Below are 19,281 nucleotides of genomic sequence, written 5' to 3'. Positions count from 1 at the left end.
CACCCCCCGAACAAAGATATTGACAAAATTGGGAGACCACCAACATAGGGCTAGATAGCTCAGTTGGTAGAGCGCCGGCACGTTAAACCGGAGGTCGTTGGTTCAAATCCCGCTCTAGTCATTTTTTCTTTGTTCAATCCTAAATCATTTAAAAATGTACCCAGTCAGTTTCCCTTGTGGTTTATTATTTGATATCTGATATAAAAAGTCGCATCCCCTTAAGGTGATCCCCCGTCTGCCGCTTCCCAGGTTGTATCGTTACCCGGTGTGATCCCTGGCTACACGGCAGTTTGTGGTTTAATGGCTTCTGACAGGCACCCCCGAACAAAGATATTGACACAATTGGGAGACCACCAACATAGGGCTAGATAGCTCAGTTGGTAGAGCGCCGGCGCGTTAAACCGGAGGTCGTTGGTTCAAATCCCGCTCTCGTCAGTTTTTCTTTGTTCAATCCTAAATCATTTAAAAATGTACCCAGTCAGTTTCCCTTGTGGTTTATTATTTGATATATGAAATAATTATAGTTCGTTTGCGGCAACACCATGTATTGTAGAGTTGTTTTCTTACAGCACTGTCTCTTTATTCTTCTACCGCGGAGAAGATTTATCGGTTCGGGGGACTTCTAAACTCTGAAAAGAACTATACTGGTTTTTAAAGGCAGTGGACAAAAATGGTAACTACTCGAAATAATTATTATCATAAAACCTTACTTGATAAAGAGTAATAGTCATGAGAGGTTGATAGTATCAAGCATTGTGAGAAACGGCTCCCTCTGAAGCGACGTAGTATTCGAGAAAGAAGTAATTTTCCACGCATTATATTTTGATTTCGAGACCTCAGATTTATAATTTGAGGTCATGAAATCAAGCAACTGAAAGTACACAACTTCGTGTGACCAGGTAGGTTTTTCTTTCACTCGGGACCTTTAGGTTTGAGTGAACGTGGACCTCGTTCACGTCGACCACGGTTGTGTTTTTTTCCAAGTGATGTCATAACCATAGTTTTGGGGTCGCGACTCTATGGGGCGCCAAATGTAAAAAATATATCAAACGCAATTATTTACATATAATTCATTATATAACACATAATTCATTATTCATCCATTATTTTACCTTTATTTACAAATAATAAATTTCAAACCACACAATATTATACATAAGTTTCGCAAGAGTATGACACACACCGCAAACATAGAGAATCACACCGGATTCACCAACTCAACTTAGACAGTCCAACCCTTTAAACCAAACATAAACTCTGGTGTTGAATAGCTTACCATTACCCTCCATTTCACTATAGCTGGAAAATTTATTTTTTGTATATTTATTATCTGTAAATAAAGTGTATAGTTCGAAATTTGTTCGGTCAATAAGTGTTGTTTGTCTACATTTGCAGTGGTATGTTGTAACCGTTTTCTCTACAGCCGCCCACCCCCCTCCTCCTCCCAATACCTCTTTTGAAAACACCCTACCTTTGATCTTGTTGTTCTTTAAATTGTCCATTAGTTGCATCATGCAAATTGCTCTCTAATCCAACCCTTTCACGTTTCCCTGCATTGCTATACATACAATGCATTACACCCCACTTTTGTGGTCTAGTAATCCATTCTTTCATACGACCATCCTTTGTCCTCATACTCCTATTGGGGTTCGTAGCATTGTGCCTGCCCCTACTACAACCACGATCTTTGGTTCATAGCCAGCTGGGCCAAAGTTCATAGAGCTGCTCAGCACAAAAGTTTTACTTGGCAAAACAAGTCTTCCTTGATAAAAGAGGATTAGGCCTACCAACAAAATTTCCCCGTGGTTTTCAGTGTAGGCAAGCAACAGCTGACTACGTAACAAGCACTTAGCAACTGTGGCTGGTAAGCCTGTTTTTATCAAGGCGGAAATGTAATGATAAGCAAATTTTGTGCCTAGAAGCTCTATGAAATTGGGCCCAGTGGTTTTTCAAATAGAAATTTGTTTGGCTATAATGTTCCCGTTTTTATGGATCCTTCCCTTAATCCATTTCCTCCTTTGTCTATAAAAGGAAATGTATTTTTTTCGTACTTATTTATGCCTCTGAAGGTCCAGTTTAGATCGAAAGCTAAATATAAGGCCATCTACTCACTCATTGTTTTACGAAGCTTTTATATATAATTCTACACGCCATTTCATTTTTTTTTTTTTACAAACAATGATGATTTATTTTATATGTAAATTGTTATTTTTGCTCATGCAGTTATTTTGATATACATATTGGACAACTTTCATTATATAGGGTAACGAAAGCGTTCTTTCATTTATACACATATATTTGTGTGTTGTACCATTTAAATAGTGGGTGAAGTTATTTTTGGCGCCTCATACGACACTACGTGCAGACAACATGCAGCTTTAGATTTTGCATCCAAGACGTCGACTGACATGTGCCTACATCTTGCTGAGGCTTTGCGCATGCGTCAAGTCGTCACCAATGTTGTCTGCACGAGTTGAGGACCCCAAAACTATGGTTTGGACATACGTTCAGAAAAATCAAAGCCGTGCTCGACGTGAACGTAGCCTGTAGAAAGGCGCACGCGGCACCATTATGTCACTCATGCCACTCAAGTAAAGAGACCAGCGAGAGTACCGACGCAGCGAAGCGCCTTAAATAAAGGCTAACTATACAACGTGAACGAAGTCCGCGTTCACCCAAATCTAAAGGTCCCTAATATGTCTGAAATCAAACACAGTCTGCTTTGCTTTTGGAGGAATACACTATGAATAGTTTTCATTACACCACTCGCTAAAGTTCTGCATTGCTTTCATTTATCCCCCTCCCCCGATGGTTGTTTATAACTCCAATAATTATTGCGTCCTCGGCACAAATGACACAACCCTGGGGTGAGCCAGTGTTACAAAGTAAAAGGTCTGATAAAATTTGGTTGACTTTAACTTGTTGAACTCTTGCTCAGAGAAAGTTCCTTATCCAGATAATTAAAGATGGTTTTATACGTGTTTGAGTTTCTATAGTAACAAAGTTGGTTGTATCATGCTGGAAGCCGATGCGAAGTCAATAAACAGAGTCCTTGCATAGCACTGCTGTTTGTCCAAATGTTCGTATATTTCGTGTGTAAAATGGATGTCAAGTTTCTTCTAAATAGGCTGGATGAGGTTATGTAGAATAATCTTCTCCAAGCATTTCATCACCACAGATGTAATTGCTACAGGGCGGTAGTCGCTGTTTTCATTTCCAAGCACTTCCATGCTCCTTCCCTTTTGGGGTTATTGTTGCCAGTGATAACGTGTGTACCAATATTTCTATCTGCTGTTTTAAGTCCTCTATAGCCCTGGCATAGTCCTCCAGCCTCAACTCCTGTCAAGTTAACAGTTTGAAATATAAAATGTTAAAGCCATTGGACCCTTTCGGTAAACAGTGTTGTCCAAGGCCCTCACTTTGTGTACCACAACTTCTATCTCAAATAACAAACCTGTGAAAATTTAGGCTCAATCAGTCATCGGAGTCGGGAAAAAACAACGGGAAATCCACCCTTGTTTCCGCGCGTTTCGCCGTGTCATGACATGTGTTTATATGAATCCGTCATTCTCGTTAACGACAATTTATATTGTTTTGCTGTTTTCTCAAAAAGTAAAGCATTTCATGGAATAATATTTCAAGAGAAGTCTTTCATCATTGCCTTCTGTAAACCCTGTAAGTTATTTGTAAATCTGTGAATTTTTTTTTTTTTTTCTGAACCGAAAGGGTCCAATGGCTTTAAATACGACGTGGGAAAACAATCCAAGGGTACTGTTTGAGTATGTAAAAAAGGGGGTTTACGGTTAAACCATGTGGATTATTATTAAATATATATTTTTTAGCAGTGTTGGTTATAAAAAGAACCGGCGGTTAACGACTAAACACTTCGATCAATATACTCGTATCGTCTTCTGGAAAATTCTGGACTCTGTCATGTATGTTGTTGTTAAACTCATTGTGGCTGGATGATGCCTTAGCCCTGGCGGCCTTACACTTTCGTATTGTACTACAGAGAAAGAGTCCTATATAGGGCTAGATGATGCCTAAACACTTGGCTCAGCGGTGCGCAAAAGTGCACAACAATGATGAGGTATTAAAAGTATGTTTATATATATGCACACAATTTGTTTAAAGATGGTCATGGAGGAAAAACTTTTTTATCGAGAATCTGATTGTTAAAGGCAGTGGACACTATACAGTGGTAATTGTCAAATACTAGCCTTATCAGTTGGTGTATCTCAACATATGCATAAAATAACAAACCTGTAAAAAATTGAGCTCAATCGGTCATCGAAGTTGCGAGATAATAATGAAAGAAAAAAACACCCTTGTCACACGAAGTTGTGTTCGTTTAGATGGTTGATTTCGAGACCTCAAGTTCTAAATCTGAGGTCTCGATATCAACTTCGTGGAAAATTACTTCTTTGTCGAAAACTATGGCACTTCAGAGGGAGCCGTTTCTCACAATGTTTTATACCATCAACCTCTCCCCATTACTCGTCACCAAGAAAGGTTTTATGCTAATAATTATTTTGAGTAATTACCATTAGTGTCCACGGCCTTTAAAAACAGTGACATTTTTTCCCATCACAATGTTTGTGTATATCCGATGACCGGTCGCACTTAAAGCCATTGGACCTTTTCGGTAAACAGTATTGTCCAAGGCCCACACTTCGTGTATCACAACTTCTATATCAAAAAACAAACCTGTGAAAATTTAGGCTCAATCGGTCATCGGAGTCGGGAGAAAATAACGGGAAAACCCACCCTTGTATCCGCGCGTTTCGCCGTGTCATGACATGTGTTTAAAATAAATCCGTAATTCTCGCTATCGAGAATTTATATTGTTTTACTGTTTTCTCAAAAAGTAAAGCATTTCATTGAATAATATTTCAAGAGAAGTCTTTCACCACTACCTTCTGTAAACCCTGTAAGTTATTTGTAAATCTTTGAACTTTTTTTGTGTTTCCGTACCGAAAGGGTCCAATGGCTTTAAAGGCAGTATTACTCAAAACAATTGTTATCATTTAATATAATTAATAAATTGTTATCATAAAACACTTCTTTGGTAATGAGCAATGGAGAGATGTTGATAATTTAGACACATTGTGAGAAACGGCTCCCTCTGAAGTAACGTAGTTTTGGAGAAAAAATTAATTTCTCACTTACATTATTTTAATTGAATAAGATACATCATCTGAGGTCTCAAATTCAAGCACAACTTGTGCGTCAAGGGTGTTTTTTTTTCTTCCAGTATTATCTCGCAACTTCGACGACCAATATTGAGTTCAACTGTTCACAGGTTTGTTATTTATGCATATGTTGAGATACACCAAGTGGGAAGAGTGGTCTTTGACAATTACTAATAGTGTCTAGTGTCTTCAATCTTATTGCATCGAGCAAGGATAGCAAACAAATAATATGAATATAAATAGTTAAGGTATTTAAAGACAGTTGACACTATTGGTAATTACTCAAAATACTTATTAGCATAACACCTTACTTGGTGACGAGTAATGGGGAGCTGTTGATTATACAAAATTGTGAGAAGCGGCTCCCTCTGAATTAATTTTCCACGAGTTTGATTTCGAGACGTCAGAATTAGATTTTGAGGTCTAGAAATCAACATCTATAGAGCATACAATTTCGTGTAACAATGCTGTTTTTCCAGCATTATTATCTCGCAACTTCGACGACCATTTTGAGCTCAAAGTTTCACAGGTTTGTTATTTTGTGCGTAATGTTAAAGATACACAAAGTGAGAAGACTGGTCTATGACAATTACCAAGAAAGGTGTCCAGTGCCTGTATGTTACAGATTTGTTAATTAAAGTATATGCTGGGTTGCATAAAGTGCATGTATCCTTGTCTTTGACCATTATATGTCATACGGTGTGAATATAGGATGCATTGGAAATGAGTTTCGTTCCGACCCCCCCCCCCCCACCCCGCCCTGATATAAAAGAACTCTGCATTGTTGAACGAAGTAATTGCTGCAGATGACGATTCCGAATAAGTATTTTCGGAATTCCAACTGCGCATGTCTGTTACTGCTGACAACGCAATTTCTTGCTCTCTAGTGACCTTTTGACAATACCCACTGGTATTGTAAACTATTCACGGGAGAGCTACACATTGCGTTATCAGCAGTAACATACATGCGCAGCTGGAACTCCAAATAGGCTTACCACATGGGCAAGTTCGAAGTAGCGTTCTGATAGATCTCAACAAGTGTTACTTTTGCCGTATAACAATTTGGGAAGAATTTCGAAAAAAAAGGTCTGCTCACGAAATGTAGGCTCAGAATTTCATATGAAAAGGCTTTATCACGTTCGTTTCCGCACATTGTCGCAATGAATTATATATATCGAACTGCTTGATTAAAAACTGCAGAGTTATCTTAAAGCCTTTGCACACTACGAAAAGTATCCGTGTTTGGACACGAGTCCGACACATGGTAGCTAATGAACCCTTTTCACACTGCAACATTTCAACACGGCATTGAACCATGTAGAGCGCAATACCCCAATTAGAAACTAACCCTGCTCGCTAGTAGGGTTGAGAGTTCCCACTTCGTGTTCTGAAGTCTGACACCTTTCGAAAGCTTTAGTGTGAAACGCTTCTGGTTTAACTCCGATCCACGTTAAAGGAACAAGTTACCTTGGATCGGTCGAGTTGGTCTTTGAAAAGCGTTTGTTACCGTTTTTTATAAAATGCATATGGATAGAAAGATGTTGTAAAAGTAGGATACAATGATGCCTCGAAATTGCACGGTTTTCCTCTTACCTCATCGACTAACACGGTTGGCCATTTTTGGGAGCCAAATTTTTGACTCCCATAAATGGCCGACCGTGTTAGTTCGCACAGTAAAAAGAAAACCACGCAATTTCGAGGCAAACTTGTGTGGATCATTGTATTCTACTTTTAAAACATCTTTCCAACCATATGCACTTTATAAAAAACGGTTACAAACGCTTTTTATAGACCAACTCGTCCGATCCAAGGCAACGTGTTCCTTTAAGCTACTCGCTGGTACCACCGCAGTGCGTGCGCTGTAGTTGTTAAGCAACGAACAAACAAAATAAAGCTGGCAAAGCTTGGAATTAGGTGCATTGTGGTCTAGCTGGTGTCCAAATTTGATCCATATCTATTCCACAATGCACCTCATTCAACAGTCTGCGCTTGCGCAATGGTATTTGCGAAAAGGTGTTTAGTCAAATTGCGCGAAAGTGATGGCGCCCTCTATTGCTCATTCACGTTAAGGAAATGAGACGTTCAACTCCATGTTACCCGTGTAAGATCCAAACGTTTGTCGCGCTCAACACGGATTGAAACACTACACGTATTGCAAAAAGGCGGGTGTCGCGTTGTGTAGTGTAAACAGGGAAACGACTTTAAACCGTGTCGACAGGGAGTGGATCCGTGTTGGTTTCGACACGGATCAGACGTTCACGGTGTGAAAAAGCTAGATAGACCCACGGGGTCGGAGGGATGAGAAGGTACAGTTTAGCCGTATGGCCTATTTACTTACAGAGTCTAAAACACAGGGGGGGGGGGGGGGAGAAAAGCAAAAAGACTTGTGAACACACACCTCCACACATTTGTTTTCATATTCCTTCATGGCTGTTATAACCAGGTGTCTTGTGTTGATGTTAGATGTAACTCCACTTCTAATATCTGTGTCTGTACTTATCACCGGCTGTAATCAAAGAACGGGCACATCAATTCAATCAGTATCAAATAAAAAAGCTCAAAGTCTCAACATTGTTAATTCGGTGTAAAATCACAGTGACCAAACGCTCAATCTCACATGTTTACTTTATATTTCGGTTAACTACTCATGTAAGAAACGTATATTTTAAGTGTTCAAGAGTACAAGTTGTTTTAGAGGTTATGGGTTGTTAAACTTTTGATGTAACGTTTATAACTACCTTACCTCCGCTTAAAAAAAAATGACAGTTTTTACATTATAATTTAGACATTAAAATCTATTATTGTTGATTATGTTTTTACTGAAGATAAAAAAGAGGACACTTTGAATTATAAACAGGACATCCAGCCAACTAAACCTTTAGCTTTTGACACTTAATGCATGACATTTTTTTTCTTCAAAACTGCGGCCAAATAATGTATCAGTACAGAATGGGATCTCATGAGATTGGCGAATAGAGGAGAGATAGTTTGACATGGCAAGGCCAAAAGTTATCCATGGAAATAGTCTCCAACCCTTCTATGATGCACACAGACCAGCCTTTTCACTTGGTGTATCCCAATGTATGCATAAAAACACAAGTGAATTTAGTGAAAGTTTGGGCTCAATTGGTCATCGAATTTGCAAGATAATAATAAACACACCTGTGTCATTACTGTGTGTGCTTTCAGGTGCATAATACAAGTCTTTAGCTGAAGTAATTTGTTATTTTAATGAGATATTTGTTTTACTTCACAGGGAAGTCCGTTTTTCACAACATTTTGTACTATCAACATCTCTCCAACGCTCGTTACCAAGTAAGGTTTTATGCTAACAATTATTTTGAGTTGATACTCACTTTGAATTTGACCGTGGTACCACTTTGAACTTTATCAACAAACGATCGTGATGAGGCTCCAACACTAAACAGGCTACTTGCTCCTTTGTATGTCTTGCCAGATGGTGCTGTGGCTGCAGCAGTCTGGCCAAACAGACCTGTAGAGGGCGCTGCTCCAAACGCTGAAATAACAACAATCATAATAACAACCATCAACACTAATACATCACGTGGGCTACGAAGGGAATTAGAGGCAACATAGTCGATTGCCCCAATGCCACCTGGTCATTGCAAGCCTTGGTGCCCTTGAAATGCTCTAGTAGAAATATACAAATTCTTCATAGAGTGCCCTTTACCAAGGAGAACATGCCTTGGTGCCCTTGCCCTTGCCCTTTCACAAACGAAGCATACATGCCCGAATGATAATGAAGATGTGGTATGGTATGAAAATATTGACTGCTATGAGAGGCATAGTTAAGGCCCAAGGTGATGTCAAAACCATGACTATGTCCGAAGCGAAGCTGAGGGCATAGCGATGGTTTTGGCATCACTAAATGGCCTTTAATTTTAACTGGGCCCCAATTATTCAGCAGTCAATACTTATTTTATATTTTGAATAAAGATTCTTCTAATCATAAACAACACTGACTACGACGAAAGGTCGTCTGCGAAGAAAGGTCGCGTCGTGATACGGAACGCTAGTCGTATAGTTGCGTTATTTTCAGGGCGGGCATAATCAATTGACTGTGCCCCGGGCATAGTCGCTATGACGTCATCTTGATAGAAAAGGAGGCATAGCTATTTTCATGACTCCATTTTTGACCAATCAGATTAAAAGATTCTATAAAACATGAGGTATATATTAGTGTTTATATAACTCGCAAACATGGACAGCCTACAATAAAGAAAGAACAAGTATTAATAGATGTTTGCATACGAACCATTTTAGAGTGTCTGAACATTTAAGAAAAAAAACTAAAGTTACATGCACAGCCATTTTTGCCAAAGGAACATAAGACTTTTGCACTATTTCTACCCACTACTGTCAGACAACTCTCATATTAGAGCTTGTGCACATAGAGCCGTTTGAATGGCAAAATATCATTGATTAAACAACAACACATTTCAAGAGAGTCTCTCATCAATTTCATATTATTATAAAGGAGAAATAGAAGACAGCAAATTTTTAAAGGAAATAAATAATCCAAAATAACGCAAAGAATTAAAGGAACACGTTCCGTTGGATCGGTCGAGTTGGTCTTTGAAAAGCGTTTGTAACCGTTTGTTATAAAATGCATATGATTAGAAAGATATTTTAAAAGTAGAATATAATGATCCATGATCGAAATTGAGTGTTTTTCCTTTACCTCGACGACAAACACGGTCGGCCATTTACGGGAGTCAAAATTTTGACTCCCATAAATGGCCGACCGTGTTAGTTCGCAAAGTAAAAGGAAAACCACGCAATTTTGAGGCAAATGTGTGTGGATCATTGTATTCTACTTTTAAAATATCTGTCTAACCATATGCAAGTTTTAACAAACGGTTACAACAAACGCTTTTTAAAGACCAACTCGAGCGATCCAGGGCAACGTATTCCTTTAAGACAGGGTGTGATTACTTGTGATATCATGATCAATGAGTCAATCAAAAGGAATCTATTCCAACGAAGGTGTTGGCCATACAAATCTCTCACAAGCTCAGCTCTACTGCCCATGGGGCATCGGTCATGGACTAGTTCTTAGGAGTAAAAACGTGACGCTAGTCCTAAGTTTATAGGTTGAGTAACTCGTCCTTACTCGAGATACGGCTACATGTAGTCTTTACTCCGATTGTGAAATTCACAGGTTTGTTATTTTATGCATATGTTGAGATTCACTAACTGTGAAGGCTAGTCTTCGACAATTACCAATAGTGCCCTCTGCCTTCAAGCACAAATATTGCCTAACATTTTTTTCTGCTTAGCACAACTCTGCAGGATACCAAATACATTTTGTACTGGTAACCTTTTTTAATAAGGATAAATTTGTTGTCCTTAGCAGCTCGTGAAAGCATTAAGCAGCTCCATGAAATTGGGCCCAGTTTTGTACAAATAATTTGTATGTACATTGCTCATGCAATGGGAGACTTTTTGAAAGCTCTGCCACTAGAGGGCAGCAGACCTACCAGGTAAGGGTGCACAACTCCTATAGCAAACAATGGTAAATGCTAAAAATTCAAAAATACTCAAAAAATATTTAGAAGTCTCTCAGCCTCTTGAAAATTACATCAGGTACATTGTCATACAACTAAACTTCAGATTTCTTCTTAATTTTTGGTAGGTCAGCATTTTGGAATTTTTGCTAATTACCCTAGAAGAAACACTCCCCAAAACACATGCACACCGCTTGTTATCCTTGGGGAACTCGTGTTCCAGTACGTCCTGTTTCAGAACAGTTTGGTTTATGCTGGCATTGTGTTATAAAAACAAAATACAGTTTGGCTAAATCTAAATACAAAATCAAAAACACGCAAAACACAAGGTATTTGCTGTCAGTGACCGTCACTCATGCTTCTCCTATTCCTAAGTTGTTGACTTTACCTGGTAAAGAGCGCCCTCTCTTGGTGATTGGCAGATAGTCTAAAGTTTCCCATTGTATCAGGTGTTTTTGTGTATTTCTAATGATGTAATCAGTAGGGGTAAAGCAAACTAATTGCTGTGGTCCTTGAAATCAAAGTGCATTTCTTTTTTACATTTGAGTGTGTGCAACTTCTTGCCAATTTTACAAGATGTTTTGGTAGATGTCTGAGATTTTCAAGAAAATAATTTGCGATTATTTATACATGTGATTTTTTTGCCTCCATCCTGAAAATGTAAAACTCAGGAATGTCGATAATAATAATATGTTCTAGATTATAGGTAACATATATGTTACCTTTAATCTAGAACAAATAAGTTTTCATTATTGGGCAAAAGCGTCGGTTTTTGTATTTGTAGACCAAATGTCAAAATGATTATTCATTAAATATAAAACCTTCTTAACAGATCCCTCTTGCTGTGTGATTACATGCAGGTATTAAAAAAAAAAAAAAAAAAAAAAAAAAAACCTGTATCTGTCAAGTACAATACAGCTTTCACATCTGTTTTATACAATTATAATCAGTAATGCTAAAAACTGTATTGATCCTTAAAAGTGCAATTCTTCGATGCTAACTGCGTTTTATTGATAGTTTAGACTTTCCATTGACTACTTTTGTTTCTGAGTTGTATCATTGTATATTGTTTAAAACATGAATGATTTATTCTAGATTTATATTTTGAAGCAACAATAGGGTCATTCCGTGTCAATACAACACGCTTTTGGACCTGACCTTCACGGATTTAAATGAAATTCGGTGTGCTGATTGGACTCCCTGAGAAATGCCTAAATCCCAAATTTTATGTAATTCGGATCATTATTTTGGGAGATACGGGTTAACGAACTTTTGACTAATTAGCATGACCTGCTATGTTTGGACAATCATATCTCCAAAAGTAAAATACCTACAAAGATAATATTTATATCATTTTGAAGCTCTTGACATGGCCCACATTTGATAACATAAAATCAAAAAATTTCCACGCACCACCGAAAAAGTACGCAAAAATTTGACCTTTGACCTTGATTTGCAAAAATGCGTATTTTTCAAAATGCGCAATTTTTTTTTTAATGCAAGTTTAAGATGTAAGCAACATTATTCTGAAAAATTGTGATGGGCACTTGTACAATTTTTTTGTTATGATTTTTTGAACATTGGCTAACAAGGCCAAAACCATGAAAACGCATTGTACAACATACACAATGTACAGTGTACACAGTATTGTGTGGTAGTGTGTACAGAGTATTGTGTGGTAGTGTGTACACACACATTAAAAACCATGTCACCCTGGTAATAATATGGAGTCCAAAAGTATATTTCATGACATGACTTAATGAGCTAATTCATTTCATCCCCTTAATTTAATATAGGAGACACTGTGTATCCGACATACTGTATACATGTTATACAATGTACAGTGTACAGAGTATTCACATTTAGTGCTTTAAAAGCTTTATTTAGTCCTTTAAAAGTCAAGTCATGATCATAGACACTGTGACCCATTTAAATCACAAAGCAAGAAAAAAAGCAGGCTTAAGGCAGGTATCATTTAGGTTTATACTGGAGCATCCAAGTCTTTATTTCACTCGAGCATACAGCACCGGCTGTCGCAAGTAGATATCTCAACTGTCGCCTGAGAAAATACTCTCAACAACTGAAAGATTTAGCAGTGATCCAGAAGTTCAGGGACCATCAATGTCATCTGCACATCAGGATGTTTTTGTGCAGCCAAATACCGACATTAACATTATCAATGAGGCTATGACAATTATTGGTGTATCTCCAATCATAAGTAAGAAGAAAGCTCATGGAAGTTACATGGAAAACAAGGTTGAGAAACTAAAGACAACAATTTTAAAGCAGAAACTGGAAACTGCTACAGGAAAATAGTTCGGTGACGATGAAAGTGAGATGATAACTCAGTGAAAACGAAAGTTTCATTCCTTGACCAAGAAAAGTGAAAAAGTTCATGTCTTTGAGTGTCTTAGCAGTGAGTTGGAGGGTGAAAAGAATAGCAGATGAATTTGGAGCATCAAACTACATGCCAAGAAAATCAAAGAAACTGGTGAATTAGCAGGGAATGCTTTTCATTCCAAATCCTTTAGGCTGGAAAATTTCTTTCATTAAAAATGGTGCAAACTGTGAGAGACTTTTACTTGTTCAAGTCTGTCAGCAGACAAATGCCAGGGATGAAAGACTTTGTGTCGGTTACTGTTGATAATGAGAAGAAACATCTCCAGAAACATTTTGATCTTTGTATCTGAAAGAAGTGTTTGAACTTTTCAAGGAACATCCTCCTGAAACTTTTGCTGAAAATTTGCTGAACTTGGGCTGAAGCATTGCATCCTTGCCGGATCTAGTGAAATGCATTTAGTTTGTGTTTGTACTATACATCAAAATGTGAAACTCGAAAGTTGAATGATTATCTTTGAATTTCTAGTGTACATGTATCATGTACACATTACTACACATTACACTGTATACATGTATGTACATGTATGTATAATGTACATGTACAATGCGTTTTTATGGTTTTTGCCTTGTTGAAAAAATCATAACAAAAAAGCTGTAAGAGTGCCCATCACAATTTTTCAGAATATTGTTGCTTACATTTTAAACTTGCATTTAAAAAAAAAAATTCGCATTTTGAAAATTACGCATTTTCGCAGGTCAAGGTCAAAGGTCAAATTTTTGCGTATTTTTTCGGTGGTGCGTTGAAATTTTTTGATTTTATGTTATCAATAGTGGGCCATGTCAAGAGCTTCAAAATGATGTAAATATTATCTCTGTAGGTGTTTTACTTTTGGAGATATGATTGTCCAAACGTAGCAGGTCATGCTAATTAGTCAAAAGTTCGTTAAGCCGTATCTCCCAAAATAATGATCCGAATTACATAAAATTTGGGATTTGGGCATTTCTCAGGCAGTCCAATCAGCACACCGAATTTGATTTAAATCCGTGAAGGTCAGGTCCAAAAGCGTGTTGAATTGACACGGAATGACCCAATATCAGAAGTTACAAGCACAAATCTTCTTGTCTTCACTTGTGTTGCGTAAATTTACTTTTTTTTAACAGATTTATTGTTGAATGTATTTAAATCCAGGTACTGGTGCTGAGTTACACCAGACTTATTGCCCGGTACGCACACCACACTGGATTAAATTTACTCCCTGTCTCGGTGTCAAAATGTACACCCTAATTGGTGTTAAAGAATTAAAATCCAAAGTTGGTTCTGTTTAACATCAACATTATAGCCCGATGTAAATACCCTTTGGATTTAATTTAGTCCCTGTCCTGGTGTTGGAATTGGTGTTGAAAATGGAACATAGCCGCATTTTTATGACAGCAACGACAGGGTCATGATTGCTAAAGCCAGCAATGATCGCTGCCCCTTGAGCACCCCAATTACCTTTCCCTTTTGTACCAAACTCCATCTTCACCTCCCACTCCTTCAGTATTTCACCGATATCTGCATCAGTGACGACATCATGACCTTTGAACCTGACGAATGGCTTGCCACGCTGCACTGTTTGAAACCGAAGCTCTTTGAGGAATGTCAAGTTGTGCATAACCTTTGGCTTGAGGTCCAGCAGCTCAAAGTCATCAGCTTGCTGCATCAAGTCATTGACTGAAGCTACGATCTGCTCTGCACGGCTCACTTTATCGTGATTGCTGATCCGTTTGCGTTCAAATTCCTCACCCCTTCCTTTACTGATTTGAGTGACTCTTTCTTGAAGGAGGCGAGATGCTTTTCTGATTTTCTCGACTTCCTTTTCCTCCTTAGCCACAATATCTCGAAGAGCCTGGTCGACCATGACCTGAAATCTATGTTGTGAGTGTTTGATGGAGTCATCAACTTTTTTGAATTCCTTGCGACATTCATCAAACTTCATCAATGCTTCTTCAACAGCTTGACGATAAGATCGAATGGAGTCTTTGATTGCAGAGACATCGTGTTCTGACGCTCTGTGATCGAACACCGCACATTTAGGACACACGGGTGAATCACACGTGTCGCAATAAAAACACAGTTCCTGGTCAGTGTGTTTCCGGCATTTTGAAGACCCGGGTTTGTCCGTGACCCTGAGTCGCTCATTAGACGAACCTATGGCATTAACAATTTTATGGTGCCTATGATTTTTTAATTTGGCGTGGTTTTCTAGACATGTTTTGCAAAAGTTCGCATCACAGTCGACACACCGTGAAACGGCTTCAAGACCTTCGTCACATCCTTCACAAGATGAAATAGGAGGGTTAATGTCCTCCTCGGAACCATCCGGATTGATTACGTCATCAATAAGTGACCTCAAGAGAAAGCAGTTGAGAAGAGCCGATGGTCCCTCATCTGGGATTGAAGTTTCCTTGCTACACACTGGGCAAATGATGAAATCCGTCTTTGGATCCTGTTTGTCCACAAGTTCCTGAAGACATTTTAAGCAGAAGCTGTGCTGGCAGTCCAGGATTTTCGGATCGATGAACCGAGTCAGGCAGATTGGGCATTCGATGTGTACATGTCTAATATTGCAAGTGGTCTCACTGGGTAGTGCAGCTTTTGCCATCTTGGTGAGATTGGAATGTTCTAATAAAGTAAAACGACAGTTATACTCGTTAGTTCAAACAATCATTGACACTAGGTGGCAGCAGACTTATCGCATACTAGGTAGCAGCAGACTTACCGCATACAGAGCCGTTTGTTGAGAGAGTTGCGACAACTTGCGATTAGAAACGGTTCTTGGTAGGCCTACAATGCAAATAGCGATAACAAAGTGTGCTAGACCATTATTGCACGTTCGGTTGTTTTGCATTTGGGCCAACATATTATGCGTCGAGCAGGTAAATGAAAACTTGTCCCACCATGTATTTACTCTCTCCATCCAATCTCTCAAAAAAGATATATGGACTTACTAATTCTAGTACGAGAAATTGGCTATTTTGTTAGTCAAATATTATTGCCCCTTTGAATGGATTTGATACGTTTGGTAAATGAAAGTTATTGTTTGTTTCACTCCTATAGTTTGAAGGCGCTGGACACCTTTGTTAATTTTCAAATATCAGCCTTCTTACTTGGTGTATCTCAATACAACATAATGCAAAAATTCACAAACATGTGAAAGTTCTAACTCAATTGGTCGTCGAAGTTGCGAGATAATAGTGAAAGAACCAAAAACACCCTTGTCACATCGAAGTTGTGTGCTCTAGGATGCTTGATTTCAGGACCTATAAATCTAATTATGAGGTCCCGAAATCAAATTCAAATATTATTTCAGTAAAAAAATACTTCTTTCTCCCAAACTACGTTACTTCAGGGTGAACCGTTTTTCGTCATGTGTTATACTCTCAACAGCTCTCCATTAAATTGCTTGTTACAAGGTAAGTTGTTATGCTAACAATTACTTGGAGTAACAACCAATAGTGTCCACTGCCATTTAATAACACCATAAAACTAACATGTGAACATTTCATTTCGAATGATGGTATATCTGTACATATTTGAGTTTCCTAAAAGCAGCTCAAACTGATTCAAGACAAAATCTATAATTTTCATTTTCCCATAGCCCACATACAACTTGTCAGAACGGGTTTACCACTATATTCGTCATTACAAAAAAAAATTGGTTCGTAACACTGTCCCATCTGTCAATTAGGATATGAGAGACGATAGAAAAAAAAGTCTCACCTGAATCTGTAGATGTAATTTCACTTGACACACTTTGTGCAGTTGATCCTCTTTGCCGAACTCTATGATAACCGGCAAACAAGAGAGACAAATGACGTTAAAATGAAAAAGGCAGTTCCCGTCTCTAGCAAACCCTACTTCTACATATAAAGTACAGTGCATGTATCGGGTAAACGCCCATGCACAATGGTAGTTTCACACAACTGGAAAAACCCCAAATGCTAACCTTATTTGCATATGAAAGTACAGTACGTAGGCTAACACGTTTTGATAAACAAGCGCAACTGGAAAAACCAACTTTATTTATAGCGTTCAAGGGTACAAAGGTTAGGGGTAGTATATAATGTTCATGATAGTGTTTTCAATTGCAACCTTTGCTATCTATAGTATCGCGCTGTATGGTGATTTCCAGGATGTTAGTCATTAAAAGCTGATCTCAACATAACCCCCTACATGCAAAATGATGCAAATTGTAAACTAAACACAGTGTACGTCTGCATTTTATATTGAACAGTAGTATATAACGCGTATTTGAACCCGTTTTCTGAAGGAGGGTCATGACCCTCAGACATGAGGGTCATTGTGGGTCTTCGACGGTAAGGGGAAAGGGGGCGTTTACCCAAAGCGTATAGGTTGAAAAAAATGTAGGAGTCCACCGATGGTGTAGTATCGTCTGCAGCGTTTCAAGCGTGTCCAAACATGTTCAAGCGGGTCGGATATAGGATGAATCAACAATATAATCACAAACTGCGCATCCGTTGCGCTAAGACTACTGGTTGTTATTTAAATGACCAGAATTTCAGGGGGGAAAAAAATTAGTTGTCGTGATAAAATTAGCAAGAAGGCTATAGCATTATATGATTTGGTGTATTCTAACTTTTGTCGCGCCGTATTGGGTTTTGTTTATACACTGATTAGTGAGTTGATAATTCTTGAACGAAGTTTGTTAACATTGTTGTTCGTTTTATAGCCTATATGAAACAATTGATAATTATAACATGTTGGGGGTACAATATCTTGTTATTATTACTAAAAACATATATATGATACATTTTTTTTTATATAAGTAAGTTAATATTAATGTGTAAAAACAGTTACCCGTTGTATTGTTTCTTTCTTAAATAAGTTATTAGGGGGTCAAGTTTGAAGAAAAAAAAAAAAAAAAAAAAAAAACACAAGCAATTTGATGAGGTGGTAGAATTAATTAAGATAAGAATACATAATAGTAACAGGCCTACTGAGTATTCCGTACCATTTAATCGACTTAAAACAACGGGTGCTTCACGGCCGTACGGAAAAAAACATGTATAATGTCATGTGTTGTGATCTTCTCTGTACCATCAGCGTTGAAAAGAGGGTTCAAACGAAATAGTGCAAGCATGACCACCCCATTCAACAGCCCCTAACTGTAAACACAGAGTTTGATGGATGCACAGTAATGCAGTTTGTAAACACGACTTGGCTCGTTTGGATCGTTGTAAGTAGGAGGTTGCCTGATGGGGGTGTGACGAAGACTCCCCCTCCCCCCTCCCCACCCCCTCTTTTTGTTTTTATTTTTTTACCAGCACAGACAGCAAGCGGGTAGGTCAAAGTGTAAGACATCACAGTTAGACAATAAATTGTTGAGTATTAAGAACTATTTTTTAATTAAGATCATTATAATCGAATTATATATTTTCAGACCCAAAGAACTAGTGTAAATAACACCCCTCAGTAGTCAAAGTGTACAAGTCCAGTAGTTAGGTTGTCGTCTGCTGCGTTTTCTGATCATGTTCGAACTTGCTCTCAGTTTGCGGACCAGACACTACAAAGACCCCGAGCGGAAGGCCCAATAATACCATACGTAGAGTACGTTTCTGTACGGACTAATATACTTACGGTGCATATCCAGGATAAAGGTCTCTGCAAACGGTCATATTCCATCGTTCTCTACAAAGATTAAACGTTAAATAGAGCTATGGTGTCATAAAATAATCTAATAATTACTATCCTAATCTGTAATTGCCAGTGGCCTTCACTTCGTGTACAAACAAAAAGACCGGTGCATGGTTTACGTGAAAACCTCAATGACCCTTGATCACGGAGCCTTTTCTGGTAGTTAATAGATGACGTCACAACTGATTGGTCTACCAGCCAAACGTGTCAGTTCTTGTTCCCCATGTTTTCTATAACTCCAAGCCCACATCATGTACCACAATCACTCGGACACGGTATTATGTTTGTGTTTACCTTTCGTTTCATATTGTCGCTACGCGAAAAGCTCTTCCCACAAATCGGACACGAGACCTTTACCTGTACGGGTCTAAGCAAAGTGTTTAGACGCTTCGACTCCATTTTTATATCAGTGAGACGATCCAAGACGAATGATATAGGCTTCAAAGTGTACACCGACCACCAGAAAACTTTAAATAAGTCGAACCTGTGTGGGTCTTTCCAACCTAGATTAAAAGGTAGAATG

The 19,281-nt window shown here is 38.3% G+C and overlaps 1 protein-coding gene across 2 annotated transcripts; it reads right to left on the bottom strand.

Annotated features, from left to right (window-relative positions):
- Positions 1–2,217: 2,217 nt before the first annotated feature.
- On the bottom strand, positions 2,218–18,835 carry LOC139943008 (E3 ubiquitin-protein ligase TRIM71-like). 2 transcript variants are annotated; one of them, XM_071939821.1, is made up of 6 exons: positions 18,702–18,835; positions 16,824–16,885; positions 14,556–15,725; positions 8,549–8,709; positions 7,591–7,698; positions 2,218–3,339 (listed from the first exon to the last, which is right to left on the bottom strand). In XM_071939821.1, the coding sequence occupies exons 1-6, from the start codon at positions 18,737–18,739 to the stop codon at positions 3,211–3,213; spliced, it is 1,668 nt and encodes a 555-aa protein (XP_071795922.1). In that variant the 5' UTR covers positions 18,740–18,835; the 3' UTR covers positions 2,218–3,210. The 2 variants fall into 2 exon arrangements, with proteins under 2 accessions (XP_071795922.1, XP_071795923.1); XM_071939822.1 differs by lacking the exon at positions 18,702–18,835 and adding an exon at positions 17,196–17,281.
- Between the last annotated feature and the right edge of the window lie 446 nt (positions 18,836–19,281).

The sequence above is a fragment of the Asterias amurensis genome, chromosome 10, assembly GCF_032118995.1.
Source record: "Asterias amurensis chromosome 10, ASM3211899v1".
NCBI lineage: Eukaryota > Metazoa > Echinodermata > Asteroidea > Forcipulatida > Asteriidae > Asterias > Asterias amurensis.
Note: the sequence above shows the minus strand (reverse complement) of the source record. Positions and strands in the feature narration are given on the sequence as shown.